This window comes from Adiantum capillus-veneris, chromosome 5 (assembly GCF_014529385.1).
Source record: "Adiantum capillus-veneris isolate H3 chromosome 5, ASM1452938v2, whole genome shotgun sequence".
In the NCBI taxonomy this organism is placed as follows: Eukaryota; Viridiplantae; Streptophyta; class Polypodiopsida; order Polypodiales; family Pteridaceae; genus Adiantum; species Adiantum capillus-veneris.
In genome coordinates this window covers 15581060-15596999 of record NC_140935.1, presented here as the reverse complement: position 1 = coordinate 15596999, position 15940 = coordinate 15581060, and the positions used below count along the sequence as shown (strand labels likewise).

Sequence of the window (15940 nt, the reverse complement as noted above, 5' to 3'; positions counted from 1 at the left end):
GAGAGAGAGAGAGAGAGAGAGAGAGATGCTTGTCCTATGGAAATATATAAGAATAGCCCCACACACACACACACACACACACACACACACACACACATATTTATGCACACTTAGGTACGTACACTCAGACTCATATGTTTGAGCTTGAAAAAACTGTCTATAAGAATGACCCCTTGGTAAGAGCCGAGTCGTGTGAGCTCGTTAATCGAAAGGACTTGAAAATTTGTAATATGTGCCGTCTCGCAAGCTTCGAACTCACTCTGAGAGCGACGAATTGAAACGTGATATGTGGAGGCGCTGCGTGGCGATGGTGGCGCCTCCACGCATCACCTTTCAATTGTTCGCTACCCCGCCCTGCTCCAGTGCAAGGAACCGATTAAACGAGACTCTCTCTCTCTCTCTCTTTCTCTCTCTCTCTCTCACACACACACACACACACACTCTCACTGTGACAGCTCACGCCTGCTCGCCACACATGAGCACATGAAGATACTCATTGAAGGTCTTCATATTTCAAGACATGGAGAAGATGATGAAGAAGATAGGTTTACGATGCATGGAGGGTGCAGCAGGATGTGGGAGGGCAGTGAAAGAAGGGTTGAAGTATCCACGGGACAGCTTCTCAAGTGGACTGCTACCAGTGCTTGGCCTTCGCAGCAGCAGCGGAGTGGTTCCTGCTAGCAAATACATCATCTTTCCAAATGACTTTATCTACAGGTATGATCCAGGCATGTTCCTGACATGTTGCAACCGTCGCATGTGTGATTCATAGTGGCCTGGGTTTAATGTAGCCGCAACTTCAGCCTAGATGCAGGAAGGTATTAAGTTTATTTGGCACCAGGCAGCCCCAGGGTGACCAAACCATTCCTAAATGTGTGGCAGAAGCGTTCAACTCTTCTGTTTGGAAGTACACATAGGCTAGGTCTGTTAATAACAAATTAAATTCACAATGCATTCTTCATCAATCTTCAAGCTCTTTCGTATTGTAGTCTTGGCGTCACATGAGAATAGAGTAAGTTCGATCTATTGACTTGAATGGTTTTGCTAGATAAATGTCTCTAATAAATCCCTACCCGAGTGCAATGGCTTATCATATGTAAACCAGCTGTAGTATGCCATACGGACACATCACTGCTAGCGGGAATGATCTTTTTGAGGTATAGCTACTTGAGAGTCTCTAATTCCATTCTTTTCTCGTTTTCCCGCTTCCATTTCCGTTCTCGTTCCCATTTCCACTCCCCTCACCCCTTCAATTTTCTTCACCATTTTGAGGAAGGCAACATGGCCGGACTTCAAGTGGTCTAGAACACAATTATAAGGCACCAATTTTGGAATTGCCTACACGTTGGTGGCCAACTCTTGTTATCCGGACTCTAATTATCTCTTAAATTCAATTGAAACCTGCATTGGGTTTACTATCTACTTATGCGTGTGGTCAAGGGTTTTATGCTCGATTCAGAGCTGTTTATTTCAGTCTTTTGAAGACAAGTCCACAAGAATTTTTAGCAAACCTCTAATTTAAGCTGTATTCTATTATCCACATACAATGTTAATCATTTTCTTGTAAAAGAGGAGTGTCTACTCCCTATTCATCTGGTAAGACCTTCCTCTCACAACAATGATCACATATGCATCTCATGAAAAAGCTAGTATGGTCCTCATTTCGATCACTTGGTGAGGGTAAAACAATAGAAACAAGATAAAGCCATGCATAGCTTCAAATTAACGGTGAGCAAGCCTTACATATTCTACTCATGTCTTTGGCTCGACTATGATAGGATCCTTTGAATTGTGGTGTGATTTTGCGCTTCATATTGGCGAGCCAATATGCTCCAAGCTACATGTGATTTAATGGTATGCTAGATTAAAGTGAGAATAGAATCACTTATACACATGAAAATGGTGCACAACGCATCCGCATTCCTTCTCTTTCAAGCACATAGAAGAGTAGCATGTGTAGGAATTACAAGGCTTGGATTTTTTGGATCAGTTGTTGTAGTAGGCTCTAGGTAAGCACCATTTTGCACCAACACTGTATCCACTAATTCATACGAATCCAAAATCGTAGAAACTTTGAATTTCCACAGGGTGGAGTTGGTGCCATCAAGCTTGCTTTCTGTGCATGCTGGTGGACGAATTCGTAGCCGAGTAGCAGTGGCAATAACATTTGAAGACGTTGACATAATAAGGGATTGATTTTGCAAGGTAATACAAGTACTTCTCGTACAATTTTAGCTACGAGCACTTAAAGCTCTAATACCATGTAAGAAATATAGATTAAATATGATCTTGTAGTAAGGATAGTAGAGAGAGATACGATGCGAAGTAGATTAGTCGCAAATCAAATTTAGATTAACACTATTATAGAGTGATGGCATCATCCACCCATGCGCTGTCAAGGTAGAGCTTAGATGGTGATATAGAAACTAGTACTAGTAGGCAGGAATATAAGGGTCTGGTTATCCTTCAATATAAGATGCCATGGTTCATAAAGATGGCCTCCTTATATAGTGTTACAAGTGGTGGTAGATAAGTGTGTATGTGTTTGATGTGCGGTATGGACCATGCCAACCCACTGACTGCGGCCACTGACCACCGACCATCGGCCATAGTACTAATGTCATGTATATATGGCCTAGGATCGTAGGGATTAGCTCTTGAATTAGCTTCATATCTGTTAGGTGCAGCGGAATGAATGTTTGAACTTTGCTCAAGATGAGTGCTCCGAACTGTGCTCAAGGTTCCTTTTGTTCTTATGGAAGGGAGAGCCTTCCGTTCTTAATGAGAGAGTGCTATGATCACAACAAAGTGAATGGACACTGTGCGTGCAAGTGTATGAGACTGAGAGAAAGAGAGAGAAGAGAATACGACACCAGAGACGTAAAACCCTCCTCCGAAGGCCCCCCTCTCGTCGGTGAGAGTGAGCTACTATTGATTGCACAAACTGGTACAATGGGAATGCATGTGACCGATGCAAGTCTAGGCTATGTCGGTGTCGACGACGGTGATGGCGAGACTGACGCTATGGTTGAAATCTACTGTCCTTCTACTGTTGTCCAAAAACGCTAAGGGGCTGAAATCTGCTGCGGCTGAAAACGCAGGAGAAAACGCTGCCCTTGCTGCTCTTTATGGCTGAAAGTCTGCGGGTCTTTAGGGCTGAAAACTGATGTTCTTTAGGGCTGAAACTGATGGTCTTTTAGGGCTGAAACTGATGTTGCTTATCTTGCTGAAAATGCCATGCACAGATGAGGGCGATTTGAGGGATTTTGCTAACGCTATGCTGAGAAGTTCCTTGGCGATGAAGCTTGATGGAAACGCTAGCTGACTGAGGTTCGGTGGCGATGGTGCCTGCTGAAAAACACTAGTGCTGATGTTGTCTGCTTGAGAGAAACGTCCCCAAGGGGTTCTTGCTTGAGAAGTTGCCTGTTGAGTGGTGGAGCTCCTGCCGCCTCTTCTGCCATTTAGTGCTAGTTTAGGTTTGCTTATAGACAAACTTACTCAATTTGCCCTACCTACTTTCCAACAAAAGTCACTTAAAAATAATAAGTGAAAAATGTCAAAAATAGGTAAAATAGGCTAAATGCACTGGAAAATTCCCCTGAAGGATTCTGATGGATTTTGATGGGAATGCTTATGATCATGCTGTGTGCAACCAGAGGATATGCATCTACACTAAGTGACAGGGCATGCACGGCATAGTTACCCGGAACGCGGAACGGGAACGGCAACGGGATCCCCGCGGAACGGGGGAACGGCTAGGGGTCCGGAACGTGAACGTCGCGGAACGGGAGGTATAAAAAACACCCAAATAGTGCAATTTTTAGCTCCTTGTGTTTAAATACTAGGAGTATTAGAGTGCTTTGACTCTAATACTCACAAAAAACTCGTTTTGAAGACCATTCTAACCTTGCTATGACTAGATGATGAGAGAGAGAGAGAGAGAGAGAGAGAGAGAGAGAGAGATGGAGAGGGAGAGATTTGAGAGAGTGGGAGGGAGAGGAAGAGAGCTTGAAGGCTTGAAGCCTTGAGCCTTGAGAGAGTGAGTCTTGAGAGGGAGAGATCTTGAGAGTGAGAGGGAGAGAGCTTGAGCCTTGAGGATTAGCTTGTGAAGAGAAAGGGGGAGGGGGGTGCATTTTATGAGTCCTTGAGGCCTTGCACATTTTCAAAAGAAGCCCAAACATTTACTTCAATTTTTTCAATTTTTGCCAAATTTGTTTGTGGTTGTTGGCTGTTCCAGGGGCATTACGGAATGGTCCGGGGGCGTTTCGGAACGTTCCGGAACGGCCGTTCCGGTTTGCATTGGCCACCCGGAATGTCAGACATTCCGGTACTAGTGCTTATCAACTAACTCATCAACCTTATGAACAATCACGTCTTCTTCATGCTACTCATCATGCTTGTGAGAAATCACATCTTGATCATGCAAATCATCATGGTTTTATCATCCAAATCATCATGCTTATCATTGTCATTCAAATCATCATCATGCTTTTCATAATCATGCAAATCCTGTGTGTCATGCTTTAGAGAAGAAGAGACTGAGAGAGTCTCGTTCTCCTGAATCCGTTCAATCTTGTTTTGCACATTAGCAATAAGAGAGGGAGAATGAACAACCTCCTCTCCACAAATGACAATGGGAGAGTCACTTTTGGCATTGAGAGTGAAAGTGTTAGCCTCCCAATCAATGAGAGGGTTATGCTCACGAAACCATCGAATGCCCAAAATCATATCACATCCTGAGAGAGGAGAGACTGAAAATCTTCTACGGAAAGCAGCTTGTTGAATTGTAAACAACACACTAAGACACTCTTGCGTGATGAGAGTCCATATCGGGAACAAAGCCAGAGTCCTCGAGAGGAGATTTTTGACTAACCTCTAGGCGGGCTCTCTCAACAAGAGAGGGACTGATCACATCATGCATACTACGTGGGTCAAACAATATGACAAAACGCTGCCCGGTCATATGACCATAACATTTAATGAGAGAATCATCAATGGGAGGGTCAGGAGAAACTTGGGGCACACTCGTGTTATCAGTAATTGCATTGACAGAGGAAGTGGGTTCTGTGGATTCTTTAGATTCATTCGATTCAAGCTTAGGACATGTTCTTTTTATGTGACCCTTAATGTGACAATGAAAACAATGACCTCCTTAGAATAAGTGCTTTGCTCTTCCGACGTGAAGTACAGTGTAACAGGGATCGGGGGGAACACAGCCCAAACGTTCCGAAACGGCGTTCTGGACGAGTCCAGTTCCCGAAACGGACATGGGAACAAAACGCCGTTCCGAAATGGGGTGTAACCGGATCAGTGTTCCGGAATGGGGGGAACGAGGTGGAACATGAGGCGGAACGGCGAAACGCGGGGCGGAACGGGCAAAAGTAGGCATTTGGGGAAAAAAAGTGGGCTTCTGGGGGCAGATTTGGGGATGTTCGGGGAACATATTTGGTGCAGTTTGAGGGCATATTTGGGGGTAGTTTTAGAGTTGTTTAGGAGTTTATTTGGGACTAAGCTGAATGGAGGTAATTCAAGCCTTACTCTAGGTGGACCGTTTCGGCCCCGTTCCCGTTCCCGTTCCCGTTCCGGTCTCCCCTCCTCTCCGTCCCGTTGTTCTGGACCCTCCCGTTCCCGTTCCGGGTAACTATGGTGATCCTTCTAGAATTCCTTGTGCTACCTTTTCATCTGGAGTGAGCTTAGGTTTAGCAATTGTGTTAGCCTTACCCTTAGGTTCATTGGAAGAATTCTTTTCTGAGAGACTGTTGGAAGATTGGTTAGAAGAGTTACCGTTCTTACCGTTGTGAGGGTTCTGAGAAGTCTGAGAGGTACTTGTGGAAGTCTTGTTCTCCTTAGGCTTTCCCTTGTTGTGCTTCATCTCGTGTGCGAGAGCAATTGCTACCGCCTTGTTGAGATCGATTGGATCAAGTACCTCGACATCATACTTGATATACTCGTCCAATCCATAAAGGAATGCCTCCTTGCGCTCCGAATCCGATTTGCGTAATTGAGTGCCGAGCTGCAAAACATGATTAGAGAAAGACATAACCGGCAAGGTACATAGCTGCCATCAAAACCTTGCTATTCCCTGTCTTTTTAGTTGTCGCAAAATAAGCATTAAATTGATGCAACCAAGAATGAATAACTGTAGCATCCATCTTACCATCATACTTACTGAAAGTCAACTTCTCTGTGACTGGATTGTTGGAGTCCGCATCACGGCTTGCGCCACTTGAGGAACTACCAACCTCTTTGGCTGGTTCAGACTTCGGGGCAAGAACTTGTTGAACCAATTCTTCAGTGCGAAGTTCTCTTTGAGCCTCACGCTCGGTCTCCAAGGCCGCTCGTTGAGCCTCCCGATCTACCTCCCAGGCCGCTCGTCTTGCTTCAGCTTCCTCCTTTCTTTGTGCCTTTCTTTCTTTTCGTTTGTCGCGCTCGCGTTCCAAGGCAATGCGAGTCGCTTCTTGTTTGGCCATCATGTCCATTATCGTCTTGACCATCGCCTCCATAGGATTTGGTACAATTTGTGGCGTAGATGGCGAAGGGGGAGGGTCGGAAAAATCTCTTGGTGGGGAAAATTCTTCGTCGCCTCTCTCATGCTTATCACCTGTATACGAAGTATCCATTCCGCTTCGGGTGATGACCATGCACTATGATCTTTGGTTCTTAAGTTCACGGGGAACTTGGGTTCTTGAGGGTCTTGTGTTAGGTGCAACGGAATGAATGTTGCGCTTTGCTCAAGATGAGTGCTTCAAACTGTGCTCAAGGTTCCTTTTGTTCTTATGGAAGGGAGAGCCTTCCGTTCTTAATGAGAGAATGTTATGATCACAAACAAAGTGAATGGACACTATGCGTGTAAGTGTATGAGACTGAGAGATAGAGAGAAAAGAGAGATACGACACCAGAGACGTAAAACCCTCCAATACTTATGATTGCACAAACTGAATGCATGTGACTGATGCAAGTCTAGGCTATGTCGGCGATGACGACAGTGAAGAGGAGACTGACCTAAGGGCTGAAATCTGCAATCCTTCTACTGCTGTCCAAAAACGCTATGGGCTGAAATCTGTGATCTTTCTACTGCTGTCCAAAAACGCTGATTCTGGGACTGTTTTTCGTAGGTCTTTGGCGCTGAAAATCTGCAGGTTTAGGGCTGAAAACTGAGGTTTCTGAGGGGTGAAAACTGATGGTCTTTCGGGCTGAATCTGCTACTTCTTCTTGAAGGTCTCCTACTGCTGCAAATTGCTGCATTGCTGAATTTGCAAAGGCTGAAGTTCTGAAAAAAATGCTAGGGCTGTTGATGTCAAAACGCTAGCTTGTCTGCTTCTTCTGCTGGCGATGGATGGTAGATGCAAAACGCTAGTGGCTGGGTCTTTTGGCGATGGTGTGATGATGCAAAAACGCCAGACTGAGATGCTTTCCAAAAACGCTAATGGAAGGGGGATCTGCTGCTTGGAGGGAAACCACCAAGGCTTGGTCTTGCTGAGAAGTTGTCTGCTGAGCTTGGCTCCTGTTGCCTCTTTTGCCAAATAGTGCTAGCTCTAGTTTGTTTATATACAAACTTAGCAAAATTGCCCTACCTACTTTCCAACAAAAGTCACTTAAAAATAATAAGTGAAAAATATCAAAAATAGGTAAAATAGGCTAAATACACTGGAAAATTCCCCTGACTGATTCTAATGGATTCTGATGGGAATGCTTATGATCATGTTGTATGCAACCAGAGGATATGCATCTACACTAAGTGTCTAGACATGCACGGTCTGCGAACAGACTCACAAAAGTGCTAGATCACTTCTAAATCTAGACTGACTTGACTGACTGAACCCTGGTTGTGTTGTAGCTTGTCCACGGACACATAGGGTTGGATGTGTCACGTGACATCCCCTCCTTTTCAAAGTGAGGTACCAAACTGTATGGCGTCGAGGGAGATCGCCAATAGCATCCGGAATCCTGGAAGGGACTCTTCGCCGGCCCACTCTGATGTGTGGGTCGTGCGGTACTTGAACTTCATAAAGGTCTTCAACGCTTGCTTCTTTGGGCCGCGTGGAAAGAGACACAAAGTCTTCTGTGGCTCCTTCAATGCTTCAACTTCGTCGAGAGTCATGCTTCTTTCTTCTTCAAGAATCTCCATGGTTGAAAATTCCTGAAACCACCTACAACACAAAAACATGAACATACCTATTTCATGTAAAGTGACTGGAAAAAGTCTTGTCTTCCTCAAAGACTATGCATGCAATGTAGATGAACAAAGAGACGGAGTGCCAAACCGTTCACCACACACACGCAAACAATGAGATCCAATCTTGTCTTTCTTTTGATCTAAAGAAATCAACTGTGGCAATTCACAACGGAAATGCGCATGCTTGGTGCTCATACTTTCATGTGCTCTTTCTACAACTGTGTCATGCCAAGGAAGAGACATGGAATGTGACTTCCTCACATGCATACTTTTCAGCTTTTCATGAAAAATCCGCATACATTCGTGCTCATTCATAAGTGAAACGTGCTCAACGTACAATATGTCATGCCTAGGAAAAGGGATCACATAAAGACGCTGACTAAAATACAGGAAACGATCACGAATGAAACACTCGAACAATGCGTGCTGACGAATCATGCGAATACATAATACTTCTTGTGAGGGTTCTTTGGACCTAGGCTCGAGAGCCAAGATCGATTCTTCGGGATCTATCGAATCTTCTTGTGGGGGAACTGTGGACCTCAACTCGAAAGCCAAGATCGATTCTTTGTGATCGATCGAATCTACAACGAGGTTAGCTTCGCTAGAAAAAGCATCCACTAACACATCATCCTTGTGAACAATCACATCATCTTCATGCAACTCATCATGCTTGTGAGAAATCACATCTTGATCATGCAAATCATCATGCTCATCATTATCATCCAAATCATCATGCATATCATTGTCATTCAAATCATCGTCATGCTTATCATCATGCAAATCTTGTGTGTCATGCTTTGGAGAAGAAGATGAGACAGAGAGAGTCTCCTTTTCCTGAATCTCTTGCATCTGTGCCTGCACTTGAGAAAAGAGTCGCAACATCTCTTGCATTCTTGCTTTGTTCTCGCGATCAAATCTTGCTTGATTTTCTTTTTCTTCCAAGTCATACTAACGCTCTATGGCTGCCATTTCTTCCTCCACAATCTATGGCTGCCATTTCTTCTTCGTAGGCCTTTCTTTCTGCTTCTCTTTCTTTGCGTTCTAACTTTCTTCCAGAAACAATTGCGGCAACTCCTTCATAGGAGTTAGTGCAATCCTTGTCGTAGATGGAGAAGGGGGAGGGTCGGAACAACCTCCTGGTGGGGAAAATTTATCTTCGCCTCTCTCATGCTGATCACCTCCAAGCGAAGTAGCCATTCCACTTCGAGTGATGACCATCCACTGAAGTCTTGGGTTCTTGGGTTCTTAAGTTCACGAGGAACTTGGGTTCTTGCGGGTCTTGGGTTCTTGAGGGTCTTGAGGTTCTTGAGGTTTTCTTTCGCTTGCAAACTGTGTTTGAGAAGGATCTTCTCTTCACCCGAGTTCTACTCCTTTCCGCGGGCGCACCCCTTGGCGGTCTTGCGCTCACACCAAGGTTGCTTTTTCCCACCTCACCTCGATTGGCCGGCCGCTAAGTGCACGCTCCGCTCTCAATGAGTGAAAAGAGACACAAGGGGAGGCTGGACAAGCCCTTCTTTCTTGGGATTCCTATCACTCTTCAAAAACACGATTAGGAATTGACACACCCAAGGAATCTTGGGTTAAATGCGACCGCAACAAGCAAAAAAAATTCTTGTGATTCTTGTGGTTCTTTCCTTGAGTGATACAGAACACTGCAAAAGCTCTGATACCAATGTTAGCTGCAGCGGAATGAATGTTGCGCTTTGCTCAAGATGAGTGCTCCGAACTGTGCTCAAGGTTCCTTTTGCTCTTATGGCAGGGAGAGCCTTCCGTTCTTAATGAGAGAATGCTATGATCACAAACAAAGTGAATGGACACTGTGCGTGTAAGTGTATGAGACTGAGAGATAGAGAGAGAAGAGAGATACGACACCAGAGACGTTGTAAAACCCTCCTCCGAAGGCCCGACTCTCGTTGGCGAGAGTGGTCTACTTATGATTGCACAAACTGGTACAAACTGAATGCATGTGACTGATGCAAGTCTAGGCTATGTCGGCGATGATGACAGTGAAGAGGAGACTGACCTAAGGGCTGAAATCTGCAATCCTTCTACTGCTGTCCAAAAATGCTATGGGCTGAAATCTGCGATCTTTCTACTGCTGTCCAAAAACGCTGATTCTGGGACTGTTTTTCGTAGGTCTTTGACGCTGAAAATCTGCAGGTTTAGGGTTGAAAACTGAGGTTTTTGAGGGCTGAAAACTGATGGTCTTTCGGGCTGAATCTGCTACTTCTTTTAGGGCTGGACTTGAAGGTCTCCTACTGCTGCAAATCGCTACATTGCTGCATCTGCAAAGGCTGAAGTTCTTTAAAAAACGCTAGGGCTGTTGATGTCAAAACGCTAGCTTGTCTGCTTCTTCTGCTGGCAATGGATGGTAGATGCAAAACGCTAGTGGTTGGGGTCTTCTGGCGATGGTGTGATGATGCAAAAACGCCAGACTGAGATGCTTTCCAAAAACGCTAATGGAAGGGGGATCTGCTGCTTGGAGGGAAACCACCAAGGCTTGGTCTTGCTGAGAAGTTGCCTGCTGAGCTTGGCTCCTGTTGCCTCTTCTGCCAAATAGTGCTAGCTCTAGTTTGCTTATATACAAACTTAGCAAAATTGCCCTACCTACTTTCCAACAAAAGTCACTTAAAAATAATAAGTGAAAAATGTCAAAAATAGGTAAAATAGGCTAAATGCACTGGAAAATTCCCTTGACTGTTCTGTTGGATTTTGATGGGAATGCTTATGATCATGCTGTGTGCAACCAGAGGATATGCATCTACACTAAGTGTTTGGACATGCACGGTCTGCGAACAGACTCACAAAAGTGCCAGATCACTTCTAAATCTAGACTGACTTGACTGACTGAACCCTGGTTGTGTTGTAGCTTGTCCACGGACACATAGGGTTGGATGTGTCACGTGACATCTTGAGGTTCTTGAGGTTGTTGAGGGTTTTCTTTCGCTTGCAATCTGTGTTGAGAAGGATCTTCTCTTCACCCGAGTTCTACTCTTTTCCACGGGGGCACCCCTTGGCAGCCTTGCGCTCACACCAAGGTTGCTTTTTCCCACCTCACGTCGATTGGCCGGCCGCTAAGTGCACTGTCCGCTCTCAATGAGTGAAAAGAGGCACAAGGGGAGGCTGGATAAGCTTCTTTCTTGGGATTCCTGTCACTCTTCAAAAACACGATTAGGAATCGACACGCCCAAGCGAACTTGGGTTCGTGCGACCTTAAGAAGCAAAAAAAATTCTTGTGATTCTTGTGGTTCTTTCTTTGAGTGATATAGAACACTGCCAAAGCTCTGATACCAATGTTAGGTGCTGCGGAATGAATGTTTGAACTTTGCTCAAGATGACTGCTCCGAACTGTGCTCAAGGTTCCTTTTGTTCTTATGGAAGGGAGAGCCTTCCGTTCTTGATGAGAGAGTGCTATGATCACAACAAAGTGAATGGACACTGTGCGTGCAAGTGTATGAGACTGAGAGATAGAGAGAGAAGAGAATACGACACCAAAGACGACGTAAAAGCCTCCTCCGAAGGCCCCACTCTCGCCGGCGAGAGTGGTCTACTATTGATTGCACAAACTGGTACAATGGGAATGCATGTGAACGATGCAAGTCTAGGCTATGTCGGTGTCGATGATGGTGATGGCGAGACCGACGCTATGGCTGAAATCTATTGTCCTTCTACTGTTGTCCAAAAACGCTAAGGGGCTGAAATCTGCAGCGGATGAAAACGCAAGAGAAAATGCTGCCCTTGTTACTCTTTATGGCTGAAAGTCTGCGGGTCTTTAGCGCTGAAAACTGATGTTCTTTAGGGCTGAAAGTGATGGTCTTTTAGGGCTGAAACTGATGTTGCTTATCTTGCTGAAAATGCCATGCACAGATGAGGGCGATTTGAGGGATTTTGCTAACGCTAGGTGAGAAGTTCCTTGGCGATGAAGCTTGAGGGAAACGCTAGCTGACTGAGGTTCAATGGCGATGGTGCCTGTTGAAAAACGCTAGTGCTGATGTTGTCTGCTTGAGGGAAATGTCCCCAAGGGGTTCTTGCTTGAGAAGTTGCCTGTTGAGCGGTGGAGCTCCTGCTGCCTCTTCTCCCATTTAGTGCTAGTCTAGGTTTGCTTATATACAAACTTACTCAATTTGCCCTACCTACTTTCCAACAAAAGTCACTTAAAAATAATAAGTGAAAAATGTCAAAAATAGGTAAAATAGGCTAAATGCATTGGAAAATCCCCCTGAAGGATTCTGATGGGAATGCTTATGATCATGCTGTGTGCAACCAGAGGATATGTGTCACGATTGTGACTATGTTAACAGCAATACATCTACTTCTAGTTGCAGAAACGTGAAGTGCCATGCCAAGGAGGACCCCTGCGCTTGGATTGTCACACCCCTTCGCCCAAAGGACGTGTCTCTTCGCCAAAAGCCACACTCCTTCGACGACTGGTCACACCCCTTCGCTCTACGGGTGCGACTCTTCGCCCAATGGTTGCAGCTCTTCGCCGAAAGGATGTGTCTTTACGTCTAAAGTCATGTCTCTTCACCAAGAGACCAAGAGACGTGTCTTTTCATTTATGTCTCTTCGTCTCCTATATAAGGAGCCCTTGTATGACACATTCAATCAATCAAACACAGAGTATTCTAAGTCTTGTCTCGAGTACAGTTCAAGTTTCTTAAGTCTTAATCATGAGTTTAAGTACTTAATTAAGGATTAGTACCTAGAATCCTCACAGTGGTATCAGAGCAAATTTTTTTCCCGGGCCTTTGGACTTGGCGTCTACCTAGCCTCGCCGTTGCCAACCCTACCCGCAACCCTCACCTAGTGTGTTGTATGGAAGCAGTAGAAAGATGGACTACCTACCAACATGTATGAGGTAACCCGAACCCTTCTCTTATTAAGTACATAAATATAAAAGAGACAAAGATGGGTGTGTATGGCATGCCTGCTGAAAATATTGTCAGATGCCTCTTCGTCGGAAGGTGTCCCTTCGTGCCAAAAGGTAGCAACCCTTTGCTGGCAGGCACCCTTCCGCATCACTGCTGAAATTCAGCAGCCTTGCACCTCTTGGATGAGAAGAGTTGCACCACTTGGCGTAGCACCCCTTGGTGCTACCTCATCACTGGCAAACCCTTTGGCGATACCCCTTCAAATGTGCACCCTTTCGCATCTTCTCCCACGCGTTTCAACCTTCAAGCGGCAGCAATTTCCCAAGCGACCCAAGCGCCAGCAATTTCCATACGCTGGCTGGGTTTTCTCTCTACGCGCTGGCTGGCCTTTATTTTTATGCTGGGCAGGTCACAATAGCAGCAAGTCAATTCAGTGCAAGGTTTTTTTAATTAAACTTACCTAGCCAAGCAAGTGATTTAAGTTGGCCGCCCAAGACCCAAATTTTTAACCCCATGTGAAAACACCCATATTTAAAAAAAACTCCCATGTGAAAGCCTCTTCACGTAAACTTACCTTTATAAAAATAAACAAAAAAAATTACGTTGCCTCTCCCTTGCTCTGCTCTGTGTGCACCTACTGCGCAAGATATTTCGCACACATGGCCGACGCGAACCAGTACACAGATTTTTCCCGATGAAATTTTGCGGGTAAATTTCCGTACTCAGAGCCGGAAGTAATACTTATTCCGGATACTCCAGAACCCGAACAATTGGCAGCACCCGAACCAAAGGTTATTATTATTCCGGATTCTCCAGCTCCAATTCCCAGAATTTGTTCCCGACCTAGAATTACACCTGTTCGAGTTCCTTTTGAGGCGTAACCATGCCGAATTCTCAGGACGGAGGTGGTCAATCTGACGATGCCCTTACTCTTATTAAGGAGCAGATGGCCACACTTTCCATAAGCCTCGCATCACTTCACACTCGCTTGGATGAGATGCACACGCAAAACACTTCTCGAAGTCGACCTGTTGTTTCTCGAACTACAAATGCAGCATCTTCAACACCTTCTTCCGAAGCTTCAGTGGACGAACCAAACAAACAAGATCCAACTGAAGAGGTAGTCAATTGCGAACTTCAATTACTTTATAAAATTTTTAATGCTGCATAGAAGAAGAAGCTTGATGTTAAACTGCCGGAACCATATAATGGTCGCCGCGACAAGCGCGTGCTGGACCAATGGCTGTTCAAAATGGAGATTTACTTATCGAACACAGACTTGGTCGAGAGTAAAAAAGTTGCACTTGCTAGTTCTCTGCTCAAGGACACAGCATTTCTTTGGTGGCAACGATGGGTTGCTGATGGTAAACACACACCTTCTTGGGATAAATTCCGGTGTGCTATTCGCAAGGCGTTCGAACCTGCCAATGCGGATTTTCATGCCCGATCCTCTCTTCGCTGCCTGAGCCAGACAGGTTCCTTGGCCACGTACATCACAGAGTTCCAAAGACAACTCTGGAGATAGAGACCCTTAGTCCCTCTGATAAACTTCACAGCTTTATCGACAGACTCGAACCCAACCTGAAAGATGATGTGCACAAATACAACCCTACCACCTTGGATGCTGCAATTGCCTATGTGGAGCGTCTTGGCGATAATTGACGCCCTACACGGAATTTTCTCCCTGGTAACAGATCTTCAAATAGCGCTCGCTTTTCACAGCGCGATCGCAGAGACAACTATAGCCAAAGTCAGCAACATCAGTCTCAGTTTAGACAACAAGCAACACAACCTTATTCAACTTCAAGGTTCTATTCTCAAGATCGACAATCTGAAAGCAGATCTTCTTCACATGTTCCTCCACTTGATCGTGGTAAAGGACGTGATTTTTCTCAAGATCGACCTTCCAATACTTAGCAAGGCTCTTCGTTAAATGGATCTTCGACTTCAAAGAAGAAAGCATTATGTACAATTTGCAGTGGTGACCATAGATGGTATCAATGTCCAAAGAGACCAAATCTGTCTAATTTGAAAAGAAATTCCAACGCGGAAACATTATCGAATTTTGAACAACCAGATTTTGCTAAGGATAAAGGAAAATCTGTGGTCAATACGATTCGTGTCTCAGAGGATACGATTATTCTTATGAACCATGCTCAGTGCAATTCTTCAGTTTTGGAGCCACTCTCAAAGCAAGTTTTGAGCCTTCTTGGAACACTTAATGGTCACTCCATCAATATTTTGGTGGACAGCGGATGCTCGAATAATTTTGTCAGCACTCAGATAGTTCAACAGCTTGGCTTACCAACTCAGAAGACATCTCACTTGTATGATGTGGAATTAGCAGATGGATCAATTTTGACTTGTGATCAGACAGTTTGACAGTTGCAGTTCCGAGATTCAAACTTATGCAGATCAACTGGATTTTGAAGTCATGCCTTTATCTTATTACGACATGATTCTTGGTCAGCATTGGTTATTCCAATATGATCCAACAATTAGCTTTTGAGGACATACTATCAATTTGTTCAAAGATGGACGTGAATTGACTTTACACGGGCTTTCTCATGCGGAAAGAGTGATTCAAGCCTCACGTGTACTAGTCAAGCGACATGATACAGTGGATTATGAAGAGAATATGATTTCCGATGCAGATGCAGATATTATTATTGATGAATTTTTGAATTCATTAACTTCTCCTGAATCAATTGATGAAGACAAAGATAAAGGTATAGTTGCAGATTCCGAGTCTGAAGACGACTATGCTTTCTTTGATTCTTTACTGGATGATGATATGCCAATTACAAGTCATGAAGTTACAGTTCCAGAAGATGATTCTGAAGAATTTTGGGATTCGTTATTGGAAGATGATTACAGTCGCAAGCCAAAA

The 15940-nt window shown here is 44.6% G+C and overlaps 1 protein-coding gene across 2 annotated transcripts in view; it reads left to right on the top strand.

Annotated features, from left to right (window-relative positions):
* The first annotated feature begins 262 nt into the window (after window positions 1-262).
* LOC147456918 (potassium channel KAT3-like) overlaps window positions 263-15940 on the top strand; it is a 142295-nt gene continuing 126617 nt past the window's right edge. The window contains exon 1 of one of the 2 annotated variants that reach the window (XM_086511997.1): window positions 263-717. In XM_086511997.1, coding sequence (XP_086368123.1) covers window positions 521-717 — 197 coding nt within the window. In that variant the 5' untranslated portion in view covers window positions 263-520. The remainder of the gene's footprint in view (window positions 718-15940) is intronic. The other variant, XM_086511996.1, reaches the window with a different exon arrangement.